At 42.4% G+C, this 18,819-nt stretch overlaps 2 protein-coding genes across 8 annotated transcripts; one reads left to right on the top strand and one right to left on the bottom strand.

Annotated features, from left to right (window-relative positions):
* Positions 1 to 10: 10 nt before the first annotated feature.
* On the bottom strand, positions 11 to 15,302 carry trim24 (tripartite motif containing 24). Of its 7 annotated transcripts, none has more exons than XM_034578942.1 (21): positions 15,123 to 15,302; positions 11,014 to 11,319; positions 10,115 to 10,233; positions 9,836 to 9,983; positions 9,245 to 9,377; positions 8,279 to 8,395; positions 7,860 to 7,974; positions 7,608 to 7,754; positions 7,401 to 7,515; positions 6,622 to 6,761; positions 6,178 to 6,426; positions 5,787 to 5,909; positions 5,525 to 5,672; positions 5,328 to 5,385; positions 4,786 to 4,912; positions 3,970 to 4,271; positions 2,343 to 2,454; positions 2,127 to 2,201; positions 1,740 to 1,901; positions 1,217 to 1,630; positions 11 to 1,126 (listed from the first exon to the last, which is right to left on the bottom strand). In XM_034578942.1, the coding sequence occupies exons 2-21, from the start codon at positions 11,285 to 11,287 to the stop codon at positions 890 to 892; spliced, it is 3,315 nt and encodes a 1,104-aa protein (XP_034434833.1). In that variant the 5' UTR covers positions 11,288 to 11,319; positions 15,123 to 15,302; the 3' UTR covers positions 11 to 889. The 7 variants fall into 7 exon arrangements, with proteins under 7 accessions (XP_034434833.1, XP_034434835.1, XP_034434832.1 ...); XM_034578944.1 differs by having other exon boundaries at positions 9,245 to 9,374; positions 15,123 to 15,253; XM_034578941.1 differs by lacking the exon at positions 15,123 to 15,302 and having other exon boundaries at positions 11,014 to 12,275.
* On the top strand, positions 13,493 to 16,348 carry LOC117757641 (aldo-keto reductase family 1 member D1-like). Its single transcript, XM_034578960.1, has 9 exons — positions 13,493 to 13,924; positions 14,006 to 14,173; positions 14,266 to 14,382; positions 14,506 to 14,583; positions 15,221 to 15,343; positions 15,456 to 15,565; positions 15,674 to 15,839; positions 15,934 to 16,016; positions 16,100 to 16,348. Exons 1-9 carry the CDS (start codon positions 13,826 to 13,828, stop codon positions 16,140 to 16,142), a joined length of 987 nt encoding a protein of 328 aa, XP_034434851.1. The 5' UTR covers positions 13,493 to 13,825; the 3' UTR covers positions 16,143 to 16,348.
* The last annotated feature ends 2,471 nt before the right edge of the window (positions 16,349 to 18,819 follow it).

The raw sequence follows: 18,819 nt of genomic DNA, 5'->3' as shown, positions 1-18,819 counted from the left end.
AACAAAGAGATGACATAAAAGTATGTTTTTAATGATGCAGACGGACAAGGTCACAATCTGGAAAACACACCGCTGTCAGAGGCTGACAAGGACAAAATGATAATTGTGTCTCTGAATAATCTCAGAGCGATAATATTTCAATAAATAAAAGTCCGTGAAGAAACAACAAGGCGGCTGCGTGATGAATCATCTTTGGGATTCAGGGGAGTGAGAGACCTTGAAGTGGCCACATTTCTTTTTAAAACTAACCGTGATAACAATAACAATTTGTTTTGTTCCCACAAAGTTTTCAATCTCATCGTCGCACTGATATGTGGGTCACTTCTTTGTACAGTATATACAGCAGCCCTATTTGTTGGATACGAAGCTTATCAAAATAATAAAATAGAAAATAATACTATTGCAATAAAACACCACTTGCTTATGAGCCAGGTGGCTGGTACAAGTCTATAAACACAAAAAAACAGAGGCATTAATATTTATATTAAGACATCGCACATGCATTTCTGATCCAAAGTCTTGTTTCCTTATTCCAACTGCAGCGTTTGTGCCTTGAGTTCATGGCGTCATTATATACAGTGATAAGGTAACGGATGATAACGTACACATGATCCTATCAACAAACAGTTGTGTGCTTCTTAAGTGTCGTCATCATCACAGAACTGTAACCTTTGTATAGCGATAACACAAAGGGCTCATTCAGTCCCTTAAATGTGCATCACTCTCACTAAACACGTCTCTTCAGTAAAGCAGGAGGCTTTTCCCCCCTATTGCAAATATAACATAGTACAAAAACTATCTGATTGCAGCACATGGAGGTCCCCACTGGGGCCGATTCTGCGGAAGACTAAAATCCTCTTTTTTCCACTTTCTCTCCGTTGTCAACCATCTACGCTGACTCCTCTTTGGCTGTGTCTGCCGCCTCCTCCTCCTGGGTTTCGGCCGCATCTACAGTCTTCTCTGCAGGGAGGTAAGGGTTGTCCTCCTCTGGGGAGCAGGGAGCGACCCCGTCTTTTGTGTCACTATCAGCAGCGAGAGGGCTTTTCACCTCCTTCACGGGAGTCTTCTCATCCTTCTCTACCTCCTCTGTAAGAGAAGTGGCGTCCTCAGCGGCGGCAACCTTCTCCTCTGACACCTTCTCCTCTGACACCTTCTCCTCTGACACCTTCTCCTCTGACTCCTTCTCCTCTGTCTGCTTCTCCTCTGTCTGCTTCGCCTCTGTCTCCTTCTCCTCTGTCTCCTTCTCCTCTGTCTCCTTCTCCTCTGTCTCCTTCTCCTCTGTCTCCGTCTCCTCCGTCTCCTTCTCCTTCTCCTCCTTGCTCGTGTTGGTTGCCTTCTCCTCAGTTTCCAACTTTTCCTCCTCTTCTGCGGACGGCGCTTCTTCCAGAGGAGCCAAATCCTCTTCCACAGGGGGGATTCCTTGTCCTGCAGGACTCTGTGGTTTGTCATCCTCCATGGGCTCCACATTTTCTGTCATCATTTCTTCATCTTCGTCGATCTCGTCCTCTAAAGGAGGGATCATCTGCTCTTCCCTGCCACCAGGGAAGATCTTATCTGGGTAGGCGAGCTTCAGCTGCTCCTCAAAGTATTCCTCCAAGTACACGCCTGCGCTCCCCACTTCTGAGGTCACCTGGACAGTCAGTGCACAGAAAGGACAATGAAAGAGGAAGTTTGTACTTGAGCCCATGAATGATTGTTAGTTAAGTTAATTTATTTATTTTTAAAAACGTGATCTTTACCTTGTAATATTTTGCACAGTTGAAAAATATGAGCCTGACATCGGCGACAAATCCCTCCAGACACATATAATATTCACCGTCCTGCGACTTAGACTCCAGTCTCCTCTTCACTATCGACAAATCAATCGGCGTCTTGATCAGCTCTTTGTACCGTTTGGTCTCCTACATGGGGAAAATAATTCAAAGTTAGAGATAGGGTTGGTAATCCAGGAAAAGCTAGCAAGGGATGGCTAAACTTGGAAAATATGCAACTGATACATCCCACTCCTCCCATCAGATATTTAAATCAAATGTCCAGCAGACACATGACCAGTTTAGTTCTATTTTCTAACCAGTGGAGTTTTAGTTTTTAATTTTACTGATAGAACACTGGATACAGAGCCTCACCGATGGAGAAGCAGGCTGCTGGAAGTCAGTGCTGAAGTCATTGCAGAACAGACGCAGGAGCAACCTCTCACAGCTCTGAATAAATAAAAGGAGGGAAGATTAGGTTCCATTCATGCAAATTGTTCAGGAGAAGGCATTTGATTTTGATGGAAGATAAGGGTCTCTAACAAAAGGATTATTATATAAACAGCAGATGTGGAAACCGAGTGAGCGTACCCTTCTATTGACCGGTGAGAATCCATCAGAGACGACCTCGTCCTTTCTGTCGGAGTCGTACACCATCTCAGGTGAGACGAGGTCTCGGCAGAATGAACAGAACCACTCGCCACTGAGGAGAGGAGAGATGTGAGGACACCGAGAGCTGTCAGGACACGTGTGAGGATTAACACAGTACCGACTCTGCTCACAGGGCCGTCAGCACATAGTCTGTGACCTGGAGAAGAGCTCATCAGCATCTTCATCATTAGCCTTCACGTAGAATCCTCTAATTAGTTCTACTCTAATTACAATAAGAGATAAGAAATACAGGAACTATTGTGTCAAGAGGAGGTGTAATGCTTAAGACAGCACATAAATGAAAACATTTTATATTTACTTTCTTTGCTCAAGTGTTTGCATTAGTGTATCTACTGTGCTTTCCAGATCTTCCTTCATAATCCTTTAATATAATCAAATGTGACGGAGGTATATTTTCTGATTTTTGTAATTGTTAAAAAGTTGTTCGAAAAAAAAGGAAATACTTGAGCTGTCAAGTTTAAATAAGTAAGTACAAGGGAAAGTGAAACTGACCTGAAATCACTTACCAACACCCATATAATCTCTGTACTTCATCATTAATAATACTGAAAGTTAGTTAGTTATCTTCACTTTGCACTTTCACACTGCTGAAAATATTCTATATATTGTTAGATGAATGGCATTTACAACAATGATAAGGTAAGTGAAAGTAGATTGAAGTTCTTGCTGGAAATACTCCCTCAACCTCCTGTTTTGTTTTGGAATTAGACGAAGTTGTGCACATTACCAAGCCGTGGAAGTCAGGTCTCGGTGGAATGAAAGTGAGCATCATCAAACGTCACATCTTATTTCGTCTGTTATTTTACTTTGTCAAAAGCCCACAAAGCTCAATTTGAGCCACTGAGCAGCAGCAGATGTTGAAGTCAGCCAGTGACCACTAACGACTGTGAGAGCTGTGACAAGGCAGCTGTGAGAGCTCCAGCACAGATTAAAAACCCACAGCACAATATGTTCTGGACACAATAACACTGGAACTATTTAGAAGGAATTCCTAGGAAAGCTACATGTTGGACGTTTCACCGATGGAACACTACACCCTCTATGAAACGGATTGGTATAATATACAAAGCAAAGATATACATCATGCTCGATTGGACGCTTCAGAGACGCTCGACATTTTATCTATTCAAACCGTTCAATTGGAACGGCGGACCTATACCCTGAAAAATAAATGAGATGTCTTTTTTCTCCTCTCTTCTTTTCCTTTATTGTGTCTGTTGATTGTCTTTTTAAAAAGTTGAAGACTAATTAAGAAATAATTGAAAAAAGATAACTAACTGTTGTTTACAGTTGTTGTGTGGCTAGGGAGAGGGAGGTCTGGGATATCCTACCTCTGGGACCTGAGCCTGGAGAAGTGAATGGATGGATAACTGTGATCAATGTTTTTTAGACAAAATGTGCAGCTAGGAAAGCTTCAAAAATCACACTCTCCATCGGGTACCATATTATTTATTAACTTCTTCCTATTAATTCCTGTGGTGGCACCCAACATACGCTGTAAATGTTTGACATCCCCGTGTCACCGCGAGACAGTCTTGTCTCTCACCTGGGGGACTCGTTCAGCGTGGGGATGTGGCAGGACAGGTGGAAAACTTTGGGACACTTGTCGCAACACAGCAGCTCTCCTCCGTTCTGACACACGGCACACCAGTCTTCGTTGGGATCTTCCTCCGGCTCCGCTCTCTTCACAGACTCTGGCTGAGCAACGGGCTGAGGACACTGCTCTTTCCCAGTGTTGGACTCTGATCCAGGGACCAGGTTTGGGACAGACACCTTCTGCTGAAGCCGGGGATTTGACTGAGCCCCGGTGCTGCTGTCGGGCAGGCTGGACCCAACGCTGGACTGCACCTGTAGCCAATGAAAATGCAGGATATATACAATCAAGTTACAATGACTGACAGTAAAAAAATAGATAATTAGAAAGCAAGGACTTTTTATTTTTGATTAACAATGAAGGAGACAGAATAGTCCTTTACTTTAGCTGTTTTCAGACAAAATGTAAAGAAAATCTGATCTGGATATGTCGTATAAATAAGTTTATTAGCACATCGACACCAGCGTCAGCTCGTATCGCCAAAAGCTCTCAAATCAAGTTGTCTTTCAAAGTTGACATGTTCGTTTGGCGTCTTTCACGTCTGTCTCATGTTAGAAATATCATCAACACACCCTTTTACTGGGGGGCTGGCAGACGAAAACGTCTGGAGCAACTGACTCAGATACAGACCCTCCACAAAATTTCAGGAAAATGTCCAAATTTCACTGGACACCTGAAAGCAGCTTTACAAACCACTACATACTAAAACTGTGCCACTTTAGGGCACCTTTAACAACATATTACACAACTAAATATAATTTTTCTTACAAAATGAACTTCATCCTCGTCCTCTGGTTCATCTTTGATGATGATAATGGGCCCAGGGGACGTCCTTCTTCGTCGCTTGGCTGAGGGGGCAGACGGCGGCTCAGAACTCTGCTTCCAGGAAGACGTCCTTCATCGCACAGATTGTCAGAGACAGGAGAAGAAGATAATGACCAATTTAGATGAAAAAATACACATTGACCTTGGTTTCTTCAGCTGGTTTAAAAGATCAGATTGTCTTCTGAATGTCAAGTTACATGTGACGAAAAAAGGACGTATTGCATTTGTATTTTTTATATTCTAGGCTTAGATAATGATTGTAAACAGTGACGAAAACAACGGCTATCAAAAAAGTGACACAATCTACAATAATTTCAATCAAACCTCAGAATAAAAAATCTGACAAAAGTCAACAGTTTCATGATGAGATACGGCTAAGTCGAGAATATGCATTAGATAAAAGCAACATTTGTTATTTCAATTACTGTCCTGAAAACTAAACTTTGACAATTTAAAAGCCCTGTTTTATCAGGATCTGTTCTTACCCTGTGCTCCGGTCTGAAGACGAAGGTTTGGCCATCGGGGAGTTCTGCCTTCCTTGAACTAGAGAAAAGAGGATGATAAAAACAACTTTAAAAATCTGGAAATTGTGATGAAAAGCTTAACCTGAGATTCATTAATTTTTTTATCATATTCATAGAGATTGTTTCGGCTGCGGCTCGATTGCAGCTCAGACACTGACCTGTCATGTGGTTAAGTGTGATTGTTTTATCTGTGGATGCTGAGGCGAGATTTGGAACGTAGCTGGGTTTGGGGATTGAGATGGAGATGGAGGGGACAGTTGCGCTGGCTTCACTCCTCTTCAGGAAGGAGGACTCAGGCATGCCCCTCTGAAGAAAACAAAGCAAATATAGGGTGTAATTAACACGTCATCATTACACAAGACGTTAAAAAAATCCTGCTAATGTCAGACTGAAAATCTCTTCTGTCCCTCGGGTACAGACCTGATGTAGGGACATCTGTGTCGCTGCTCCGGCAGACAGAGGCTGTGGGTAGCGAGAAGTACCCTGCAACACATCCCCGGGTTTAGGAGGGAAGCTGGAGCTATTGATCAGATCTCTCAGTGACTAGATGTGGAAAAAAAATAAGTTGAAAGCTTAGTTCAGATTGTATAAATTAGTGTCAGTTAGTCCTATTAATTTGTAGGGATTTAAAAATACTATAAATTAAAGGTTAAGACACACTACTGAATAAAACATTGGTACAAGAAATTCTTTAAGAGTCTTTCTGTTATTTCAATCTTTGATAAGTTTGATATAAATAAACAAGGAGCTCAAGTTTGTCCAATTTCCAACACACACCCATACATCCAGTTTCAAACCTACACTCACTTACCTGAGCAGGTGTGAATCCCGTGTTGTGAAGCATGGAGGAAGTGGGACTTCTCGTGTTGGGGTGGGAGCTCCCATACCTGCGTCCCGGTTGTGGCAAACCTAGGGGTCCCTGGGAGGGGGAGGATCCTCCGTGGACGGGCCTGGTCGGCGGCGGCGGTGGGCAAGGGGGTCCCGGGAGCCTGACGTTCTGGTACCAGGACCAGTGGTTGGGAGGGGGCTGTCTGTGGGACTGTTGGGAAAGCTTGTCAACCTTGGACAGAGGGGTGGTTGAACAGTTTCAGTGCTGGAAGAGGCTGTACTTTAATTATGATCTTAAAAGATAAAGAGCACGAAGAACATTTCACAGTACTCGAGAGGTAAGCAAAGAGTACAAATAAATATTTACCCCTATCCCCTTACTTTTTACACATGACTAGTTAACTTGTCAGGGAATCAAAACCACTACCTGCATCTGGAGCTGGGCCAGCGTGCTCTGACGCTGCTGAGCGGAGAGCGACAGACCTCCAGCGGCCGCCTCTGCTCTGGGAGGAGCTTGGTGGTTGGGGATGGGCGGTCGTCCCGGGCCCCTTTCTACCGTCAGAGAACCTGGACAACACAAGCAAATAAGAACTATGAATAATAACCCAGTCCTCTGATTGATGGGGACTCACACAGTTCATTGGAGTAGGAGAATGATTTAGCTTTGGACTATTGTAAAGGATTAAAATCGATGGAGCACAACCTTGACATTTCATCTTTTTCTTGTCAAAACCTGCTTCCTCAAATCAGTTAACTGCTGAAAAACTATAAACAGACTTTGATGTGGAAAAGTTCTCCATTAATGACCAAACAACGATCAACAATCAATAATGGACTTTATAGCAATGTTCTACAATGTACAAAATGTCTAGTGCTGGTCTCACAAAAACATTACATTGATCAAATACACTTATTTCTCTGTATTTATGTATTTAACATTTTCTCCAAATGTTACACTATGTAAAATCTATTTGATATGTATATCTCCCAAAGCACCAGGTAGAGTAAATAAAGAATCTCTGATGTAGATATTTTAACATCATAGATCATCAAGGATTCTGGGTCTAACCTTTAATCACATTGAGCTTCACTTCTGGAGAGCCTCCATGTCGTCAATCTTTATTTAAAGTCTATTTATTTCTGCAGTCAGCCAGCATCACTGCTGACTGCACTTAAAGTGAGAGTTTCTGATAATGTGATTCTTACCAAGGTCTACGTTAGTGGCCCAGAAACCGGAGCGACACTGGAAGCGAACAGTACTCTGAGGGACGATGGAGGGATTACAGCTTGCTCTCATCAGGTAATGGATCTGGTAAAGGATCTAGGAGACAACAGAGAGGGAAATTTAACAAGCGTTACTGAAATCATAAGAGAATTGTCGTATTTTGTCAAGTAATTATTGTAAAAACTCACCAGTCTCTTGCAGTACAGCAGAGCTGTTCCACTGTGGCTGGCTGTGGCCCATTTTGTAAAGCTTATTACATGATCGAGGTGCCGACTCAGAGAGTTGACGTCGTCTTGTTGCTTTTTCAAACCCAGCTCGTGTTCTTTAGTTAGACCCTGAGATCATGAAATATCAGAAAAACCTTATCTCACAATTGACTTGGAAAAAGTCATTATTTTTTTGAAACTATGCAGATGTAAAAAAAAAAAAAAAAACGGTACCTCAAGCTGGTTAACCAGAATCTTCCCCTTCCTGTTGATCTCCATGATCAAGTTACAGATGGACTTCTTTATTTCATTCGTTACAGACTTACGGTTTTCCTCAACTTGTTGAAGTCTGAGAGAATCAAACAGAAAATGAAAAATAGCTGTAATATCATCCGTTACATTGACCCAACATCTTTTGAATATCGTTAAATTTGCTGAAATTAAAGTCTCATTGAATATAAGCAGCATTTCAGTGTTCTTGGGCAAGTGATTTGCTGAAATTAAGTTTTAAACACATTCTATTACACCTGCAGTGCATATAAAACAGATCCTGTTCAGACCAGAGGCCTGTACTACGAAGCAGGATTTGCAGTAATCTGGGTAAATTCAGGATTAGTCCAAATTACGATCACAGCTGTAGAAACAAACTTTACCCGTTGCTGATACAGCTGGACACTTCTTCAATGGTTTTTCGTTTCTCTTGTAACTGCTGCGTCATGTTCTCCAGGTACTGCCTGTGGTTTCTGTAAGCATCCTCCAAAAACTGGTAGCTGGACACAAAGAAGATCAAAGTGGGTGATGAACAGAAGAAAAAAAATCCTTCTCCTGAATTAATCATCGGGTATTTTTTGGGAACAGACAATAGGGCTTTAAAAGAAATACTGACACCTAAATGTATTTTTATCCGTTTCTGACAGTAAACAGGTTTTAACGCACAGCACATTATGAATGACAAGGGGAAATGATTTGCTTCAAATTGGAAGCAGGCTTGCTAAATTATCTACAATGTTGTAACAAGCTGCTTCTCCACAGGAAGCTATAAAAGGAACCGGAGAACGTCCCCACAATTGGGTCCGGAGGTTGCCTTTCTCAGGGACCACGCAGCAGGGGATTCTCTGCTCAGACGCATTCACAGCAACACAGAAATCTCAGGGGTATTCAGGTGAGGGCTGGTGCAGCAGGGAGAGGCCAGATGTAAAGTAATAATTCAGCTGCAGAGATCACGGTTTTTGTTGACACCACATTGACATTGGTGTCGGGCCCTTTCACCAAAAGCTCTCTTGACATCTTAGTCTGTGTCTTCTACATGTGTGGGCGCTGCTTTTTCATCCTGAGATATTGTATTCTTTTTGGCTTTAAATGTTTGCGTCCATCACTTGTTAGAAACGTCATCAATACCCACTTGCTCACCGTGAATCCTGCAGATCCTGTTTTCTCACATGAGCTCATTTGGACATTATCCCGATTTTTTTCAGACAACTCTGACATTTGCATTCTCACATACAGCCCCTCTGGAGAATGACAGGAGATCACCTGGAGTTCAGGGCATCTCTGAAAGGAGCCAAAGATGCAAAGAAAAATACACTATTTTGTGTTAAGGGGAAAAGGACGACACATACTTATGATCCTTGTGCTTAAGCAGCTGACAGTCTCGACAGGTGAGTCGGTCACACGTCTCACAGAACAGCTTCAGGGGCTCCTGCTTGTGGATGTCACAAAACACGGGTTTCTGTGTGGAAAGGCCAACTGCTTCTGGGATACAAACCAACAGTACATTTACTTTCACAACTAAATGTAGCAGCTTAACTTTTCCTTTGTATGCTTATTGTCAACATTCTTGAGTAAAAGTAAGTCAAGTTCTTATTGGTTGCTCATACAAATATAAAATAAACAAACAGTGTGAACATGCAACACCCTCCCCCTTCTCTTCACATGTTGACCATACTGTTAATTATGCACAGTGAATTTCTTCAGTGTATAAATAACCCCTCCTCAGTGAAGTCTGACATTATGCATATAGCCCACAGTCCACAGCACCTTAAGTGGTTTGCAGAATATTAAAAAGAAATCAATATTTGACAGAATTCATATTATCACTTAACTACAGAATAATTAATGTGCCAACTTAAGTACAGAAAAAAAATGCAGATGACGACTTTTAGGTTATATACTTTTCTTTCAGAGAATTGCTGTGCACACACGCACACTACCTGGAGACATCTCCTCCTTCTGTCGTATGGTGTGATCCCTGGTGAACTTGACCCGTTGGTGCGCCTCAATGCACGTCAAGCACAGAAACTCCACACACTCCACACAGTAACCTGTTGCTTCTGTGTTGTCATCGCAGCTCATACACACCTATTAAACACAAGTAGAAAGAACAACCAATTTGTTAAAAACTACCAATGTAGTTTTGGGGAGAGTGGTGTCATGAAGCTGAATTGTTGCTCATGTGAGAGGAAAGGCGCAGGATGTGCAGGCTGGCTGACCTGGCTGGTTTTCTCCATAGTGCTGCTCGGCATCTCAGCAGAGTCCTTGACAAAGAAATTATCCAGCACGTCCATCTCCCAGCATTCCTGTCTGCATACCGGACAGCGAATGGCGCCCACTGAAGCAAGAGACCAGATCCATCATTCAAAATGTCACATCCTATTCACTTACATAGTATTATGTTTTATAATAAATGTACAGCATTGGCTATTAGTTAAAGGATATTCCGACAATGATACCAGCATGAGAAACGCGTCCGATACTGCCTAAAATGCAAGATCGGACATATGCGAGGACATGAATCTATGTACTGATCCAATAACACGTCTTTTAAGTTAAATAGTTTGAACCAGATAAAACTCCAGTTTTCTTTTCCTGGAAATCACTTCTACTTTGCCGCTCCAAAACAGCAGTTGAGCTGTACGGCCACTGGCAAGTACTGCTTCTGGAGCCTGAACGTTGTTGACCACACACATTTACAACGGCTCTGGCTCTTGAAGTTAATTTCCACATTCCCTTTCTCCATTTATAGTTCAGACACTAAAAAGAGTTTTAAGCCTGGAACCAGCTCAACCCGCTCGGAGATGAGTCAAGACCATAAAACATTAGATCTGGAGCCAAAAAATATTAGCCTATGGAAAAAGGCAAAAGTACAAGACTGTGTGCAGAATTATTGTAAGATTTAGGAGTAATAATTATCAGCCGATCTGTACTGGGAAGGAGAAAAGTATCGGAACATCTCGAGTGATAAGCACCTATAATATTAACGTGTTGCTGTCAGACATACAGGATATCCCAGCATGCATCACACCTATCCTTGCTTCGTCGCAATCTACCAGTGTCACGAACCACAGCTACATCGTGACACTGACAGGTGGCACCGGACATGTGTTCTCACGTGGTTTGTTGTTGTCGACCTGCCCCTGGGAGTCCCGCCTCGGGTCGGCGCTCCTGAAGGGGGGCGGCAGACACCTCTTGCAGAAGGAGTGGAGGCACGGCAGCAGCTTGGGCTCCCTGTTGTGGAAGCTCAACTTGCAGCTGGGACAAGTGTCCATGAGCCCGGTGGTGCCCTGCTGCTTGAGCCTCTCCTCCTGGGCTGGCAAACTTTCCGCCTCGTTCTCCACGATGATGACAATGTCGTCGTTGTCGACATTATCGACGCCTTCGTCCATGTCTTCTCCCGATCAGCGATCTTCACAGGCAACCGATCGATACAGCGGTGCGATTGAAAACAAAGGCGAGCCTCAGACTTTAACTGAAGCCAGCCCGACAGGGGATATAAACACCGACACGGCCCATCACAACATTAAAGACGCAGCCATTTTAACACGGCAAAATGTGGTTTACTGGACGGTACGTTCACCGCTTTGGTTTGAGAGTGACTTCCGTTCTGGAAGCTAAATTAGCGAGCTAGCTTGATTTAAGTGCACATATGCTGAGAGTCAATAAATAATGAATTCCCCGCGTTTGTTGCGCTTCCTATTAAACACGGGCAACAGTTAATATCGCACGGTGCCTTGTGAATTAAAATGAGGCTACATACAAAGTGTTTAGAGGCTCATGGGTCCAGGGGAAAAGCGACCATCTGTGCGCTGGCTTCTCACAACACAACCGATGTACATACCCACAAGCCCCTGCGGTGTCTTAAAGAGACAGTAGGACTGTGCTGGTGTCGCGTCGCGGTCTGTTCCCCCGTTGTAATGTGTCCCAAAGCGACATGTAAACCTTTAAAACAATTAAAAATAAAACCCCTCTTTGTGCGTAAATGTAGTTCTGAATACAAACACCAGCGGTGGGTTCAATTTTATAGACTGTAGCTCCCTCAACAACGCTTTCAAAATAAACTGGATCAAGCGATATTTAAAAAAACCTGCTTCTTAAAGTAATTCTGCTATGAAACTATAGTATTTAAAATAATGTTATATTTGGAACAAACCCAATACCGCACACAAGAACCAGTCATTACCTTATGATCAATTGTTTAATAATGGTATTATACATGTGGGTCAGCTGTTTGATAACGAAGGTCTTCTATGAAACTACTCAGAAAGTACAATTTACCAATCACTCCAAAAATTATTTTCTATCTGGTTTAATGCTACTCCCTAAATGTTTTATGTAATTTACAAATATTGACTTTCTCCGCCCTTGTCGGTGTCGCCCGCTGGCCCCCCCGACCTGAATAAAGTGCATTTAAAAGAAAGTGTTAGCCCTAATCATATTTCCCCCCTTTGTGTGTGTATGTGTATGTGTGTGTGTGTGTTTTGTGGCCCTAACCCTTTGTGGCCCCTGTGTATTTGACACACTTAAAGGTTTAGTGTGCAGAATTTAGTGATAGTGGTGAGGTTGCGTTTCTCACCTTTCCCTCCCCTCGCAAACATGAAGGAGAACCTGTGGTAGCCTTCAGTTGTCATAAAAGCTCAAAAGGTGTTTGTTTTGTCCAGTCTGGGCTACTGTAAGCAACATGGCGGCCTCCATAGTGGGGACCTGCTCCCGATGTAAATATAAAGTATTTTAATATGAAAAGGCCCATTCTAGGGTAAAGAAAACAACAATTTGTACAATTTAGATGAAATACACAATTTAATTTTATATTAAATTTCTGCCAATAGTTCCATTTCACCTAAATCTCACACACGGGACCTTTAAATACCACAGCTGTGCAGTAGTTTATCTCACACACCTTGTTTTTAGGAGCCTCTTGACCCAAATCTTGAAGGTCATTATTCATAAATATATGAATAATGACCTTCAATATAAGTGTGAACAGTGGTGGAGGAACTACTCCAACATTTTACATAAGTAAAAGGACAAATGAACAGAAACAAATGTACACAAGTAAAAGCACCACATTACCTTTTCTTCTTGAGTAAAAGTAAGTCAAGTTCTTATTGGTTGCTCATACAAATATAAAATAAACAAACAGTGTGAACATGCAACACAATGCATTGTAAAATGAAATGGAGCAGAAAGTACAGATATTTGCTCATATGTGTTGTGGAGTGAAAGTGAATAGTACCTGAAAATAAATCTACTTGAGTAAATTACAGATACTTAAGTAATGTAATGAAGTAAATGTACTTAGTTACATCCTACCACCAAGTGTAAAAGATATGAAATGAATGAAAGAGACAGGACTACGAGAGCCAGCAGAAAGACGAGGTCTTACTCTGTTTAATTTAACACTGTTTGAAACGATAAACTGCAGAGCAAATATCATGCAAATTCCAAATGGTAATTTTCACTGGATAATGAGATGTTGGCAGTTTAAACGGTATTGACATAAATGCTGTCAATATGTTGTTTAAAATAGTTTTTAAACAGTATTTGTCATATTGCGAACCCTTCTCTGTTTTTTTCGTGATTAACCCAGGGGATGCTGTCCTGGAGTTGGCGAACCGCTGGGCTAAATACGCTCACAACCTTATGTTGACTTGCCCTGAGCAACATCTATCAACATTATTTCAACTCATATCATTTGCAAACATTACCTAAATTGTAGCCTCAACCTACATTTAGTCGAGGTGCTGTCACAGTCCAGCCCTGCCGTCCTGGGAGGAGTCAGAGTCTTTATATTGTTATATCAGGAGCCACAACAGTGTCAAAGTGCAGCAGAACAGGAATTATCTTGTCGCTGTGAATGACGTATTCAACCCTGAGCTCTAAACCAGGACACATGCAGCTGTGACGGCTCGAAGAGTCACACTTTGATGAGAATGAACCTCACAGCTGAGAGCCACTCCATTCCTCTAAGTGATGGGAACAGCATACCCTTGATGGGACTGGGGACATATGGAGACCCTCGCACGGTAAGACACAATATATATTTACCCAGATTACCCATGGGGCATGCAGACTATATTTCACTGAGTTTTACAATTTCCTGACAGACGCCTAAAGGAACTGCATATGAATCAGTTAAAGTGGCCATTGACACCGGGTACCGACACATTGATGGGGCTTTGGTCTATTTCAACGAACATGAGGTGGGACAAGCGATAAGGGAAAAAATTGCAGATGGAACCATGAAGAGAGAAGACATCTTCTACTGTGGGAAGGTTTGTTTGTCTGTGAAGTTACAGCTTACTGGCTACACGGTGAACGCTACACTTATTGTAACAAGTTACAGCTTTTGTTTTGTCTCATGCAGTTGTGGAACACATTCCATCCTCCTGAATTAGTGCGACCTACTCTTGAGCAAACGTTGAAGACGTTACAGTTGGATTATGTTGACCTCTATGTAGTGGAAATGCCGACTGCTTTCAAGGTAAAAACAAATTAACCTCTGCACCTGTGGACGAAAACATGGCTTGTCTTTTGTAAACATTGCATTACTGCCAAAGATATTTCTCCTCAGTCATTTTTACAAAATTGCTATTATTTTCTGAAGCCAGGGGACACATACTACCCCAGAGATGACAGTGGGAACTATATCTATCATGAGACTGACCACTGTGCAACATGGGAGGTAAGACTTGCCCTCTACTTGCTATTCAAGAATAAAACAAACCCCTAACCTTCACATATTGCTGCACCGTGTGTGATCAATGTGCAAAACTGAGTTTAAAAACTGTTTGTATAACCAATTGGCATATTCATGAGGGTCTTTCTAGTCACATTCTGCCTCATGTCAGTTAAAATTAGCTCTTGTTTGCATTTCAGTTCAAACATTTCTGTTTGCACTTATGACCTGGGGGGGAAGTCTGGCTATGTCACGGTTATCTAAGTATGTCGGTGGAGTCTAAACTCAGAGAATAATGAAGGGATAGTTCACAGAAAAATGAAAATTCACTCATAAGCCTCTCACCACGAAGTAACTCACTCACTCACTCACTCCCTTCACTCTTTCTCTCTCTCTCTCACCCCACTAATATATTATACATTGATTATTTTTTATTTGACTATAAAGATCAGCTTTAATTAGTTTACTTAATTTTTTACAGACAATGCCAAACGCAAAAAAAATGTCATTTTATCATAAACATGGGCTCGGGTCAGGAACCATACCTTTGACAGCAGCCTGTGTTATGTGCCTGTCAAACACACAGTTGGTCCAAAGTTGAACTTGTTGCTCTCTGGCTGTGCCCTCTTTTTATCTCTGTCAGGCTTTGGAGGCTTGCAAAGACGCCGGGCTTGTGAAATCTCTTGGAGTATCCAACTTTAACAAGCGACAGCTGGAGCTGATTCTGAACAAACCTGGACTGAAACACAAGCCAGTCTCAAACCAGGTACAGACACGGTAACGATGCGCCTGTACCAACGAATTGTACTTCATGGCCTGCATAGACCCCCAATTTCTCTATAGGAACTAACAATCAACATGTGTTTTTCTAAACATAGGTTGAATGCCATCCCTATTTCACTCAGCCAAAGTTGATTGAATACTGCCGGGAGAAGGATATTGTCATTGTGGGATACAGCCCCTTGGGGACATCTAGAGATTCATCCTGGTATGGGAGACGAATGCTCACACAGTAATATCCCTGCATTTAAAGGTGGCACACATCTGTAGATAAGCAATTTGCTGTGTCATAGTAAAATACCAGTCTTTCCAACAGGGTGAACCTTAAATGCCCGCCACTGTTGGAAGATGAGCTGCTGGTATCGGTTGCCAAAAAGTACAACAAGACCACAGCCCAGGTGGCCCTGAGATTCAACGCGCAGAGAGGAGTGGTGGTCATCCCAAAGAGCTTCAACGCAGTTCGCATAAAGGAGAACTTTCAGGTTTGCTTGTGTGGCCCACCAAAACATTCACCTCGAAATATCAGGGAAGAAAATACGAACCGAGTTGTGATCGATGTCTTTTGAAACTCTGCAGATATTTGACTTCTCTCTGACGGAGGCTGAGATGAAGGCAATTGAGGGGTTGAACAAGGATATTCGTTTCGTGGAGCTCCTCATGTGAGTGCGATGCACACTGCGTGACTGACGCCCTGCTCCTCTAATAAATAGATAATGACCGTTTCTCTCTATTTGCTCAACAGGTGGGCAGATCATCCAGAGTATCCGTTTCATGATGAATACTAGACACCACCGATTTCAAGCTTGTTCAGTTTATTAGGGGGGATTTGCTCTCTCATCTCATGTTGTATCTCTTGTTGTAACTGTCCACCTATTTCTATAAACTGTACTATTACAACTGCATTTTGTAAATCTCCATTCTGTGTTCATTTGACGGTTCTGCCTCAGTGTGTGGAGTAACACCTGTTACCCGCCACCCATCTTTGTTACCGTAAAACAGTGGTCACCAACCTTTTCGAGCCCAAGATCACTTTTTAATTCCAAACGTGAGCCGAGATCTACCACCCTGATATCTTCCAAAACACCCACTTAGGAGGATCATATTTATTATTTTTTGCAATTTCTGTTAAAGGCTAAATGTACAAGAAATATATATACACAAAGAAGGGCAGTAGTGCAACTTTTTCTATTCAATGACAATATTCAAATTAATATCAATTCATATTTACAATGCACAATATGTAGCTTCTCAGTTCCACATCATGTTCTGCAGAGGAGCTGCTACTGCAGCACAATGTTTTTACATATAGGCTTTGATTTGAATATGGCCACAAATATGATTATTGCCCTGTATGAAAGAAGTCCCTTGTACTCAAATAAATATCAGTACTACACAGTATGAAGCCGTGCATCTTTCTGCTCCTGCAAATATTTTACAATAAAAAAAACTTTTTAAACAAGGGAAGGGATTCCATTAACAAACTCTGGAGTGCTTTTATTTTTGAAAAGGCTTACAGAAAGTGTTGCAACCATTTGTTTGTGACATAAATTCATCAGATAAACATTAAAACTCAGGTGAAAGATCATCTTCTCTGTTTATTCTGCTGTGAACCAAAATGTCTATCTCTCTATGACACAAACGTATTTACAACACTTTCCGAACACGTTTCAAAGTAAAAGCACTCCAGCGTTTCACCTTCTGAATCCACTCATTTGTTCCAACGGGTCTTTGATTGTTATCGACAGACCGAAAGATGCGCATCTTCAGACCGTAGAGTCCTGACATCTAGTCTCGTACATAATCCGACTTGTATTGAAGGAAATGCAGGAGATAAACCAGCAGCTCAGACGCCAGTAGCGGACACACAGCGCGTGTGAAAAACAGACAACCGACACACAGACAACCGACACACAGCTGATCTGCGGCGCGACCACAGCCAGTGAGTCCAGAGAGTTGGGGGGTCGACAGTGAAGACTGGGAGATCCACCGGTAGATCGCGATCGACGGGTTGGCGACCACTGCTGTAAAACCTGTTCATTAAAAACTTGGGTTCCAAATCCAGAAGCTGCGAGCTAAGATAGGGAATATCAGGGTATTTATTATTGAACACATAGGGCACACATTGTAAACCGATTTTCAATATTGACGGTGGAACAGCTTTTGGGTTTCCACTGGAATCCCTGAGTCTGATTTTGACTATAAACACGCAAGGGGAAAACAAACTGTTGAAGCAAAGGCAAACAACAATTAACTTTGATGTTTGCCTAGGAATCACAGAATGTGAATTTCACTGCAGGAAAGAATATGAAAGAAGACTCAAGATCAAAGCAGACAAAGGCAACCAACCAACCTCCAGTGTGCACCAACACAGTAGATGGTGTCAATGCACTTTGATGTTGGTTGCCACATTACTCAAATAATTTCTACCTTTTAGCCTGTGGTACACCACTGAGAGAAAGAAAGTAGAAGAGACAAACCGCAGGCACACAACGTTTTCTCAGTGACAAACAGCAGGATTACTACCCCTGATTTAACCTGACTCCCCCAGCTAAAGAAAGCTCTACCACGATGGCTAATTTCTTTGGAACCACTGGGCGAGTTGGTCATAGAGATGAGGATGACGGGATGGAGTGGAAGATACCTTGCCAGGAAAATAGAGATGTGACAGACATGCTGGGTCGGGAGAGGGCCAACACTCAAATGGAACGAAACTGGAGAATCCAGCTTCAGCAGGAGCTGCTTGAGAACAGCCAAAAGCTGGAAAGACAGAAATCCCTGAAAGAAATGTATATCAACAGGGAAAAACAAACAAGACAAGACCTCGAGAGGCTGCAGAAGTACAGCAAACCTGAAACCCTCAGCACGACCAGTATTGCCTCTCAAGTCAACAACACCATCAAGCAGAAGAAGAAGAAAGATCTCCACAACGATTATGAGGAGTTAAAGGTGGCTCATATGATCAGCGATCATAAGTTCACCATAGCGCTACAGGATAAGAAGGAGAAAAACCAGGTTCTCCAAGAAGAACTGGATAGACTGAGAGCTTCAAACCAAGAGATCAGCAAAAGGTATGAAGATCAAATCCTCACAGCGAGACAGGAGGTCGACGACCTTAAGCGTGAACTTGAGAAAGAAATTAAGTCTCGTGCAGAGGACAAGCTTTTGATGCAAAACTTCATGGCTGAGCAGGAAGCTCCCCGTCAAAAGATGGAGGAGCAGACAAGACTCCTGCATGAAGAGGCTGCTAAGAAGGAAATGTTTATGCAGAGAAAGGTGGAGGAGCTGACAACTAAACTCAATGTTCAGCTCTCACTCAAGGAGGAGTTTCAGGAGCATCATGCACTGGATCCTTCACTCTGGAAGAGAACCAGAAACCTTCTGGGATTGAGGAAACCAAAGAAGTTGAAGTCTCCAAACAACCATGCACCCAACAACCGATCCCTATACTTTGTGGAAGGTCAA

Source organism: Hippoglossus hippoglossus, chromosome 23 (assembly GCF_009819705.1).
Source record: "Hippoglossus hippoglossus isolate fHipHip1 chromosome 23, fHipHip1.pri, whole genome shotgun sequence".
Taxonomy (NCBI): Eukaryota; Metazoa; Chordata; class Actinopteri; order Pleuronectiformes; family Pleuronectidae; genus Hippoglossus; species Hippoglossus hippoglossus.
Note: the sequence above shows the minus strand (reverse complement) of the source record. Positions and strands in the feature narration are given on the sequence as shown.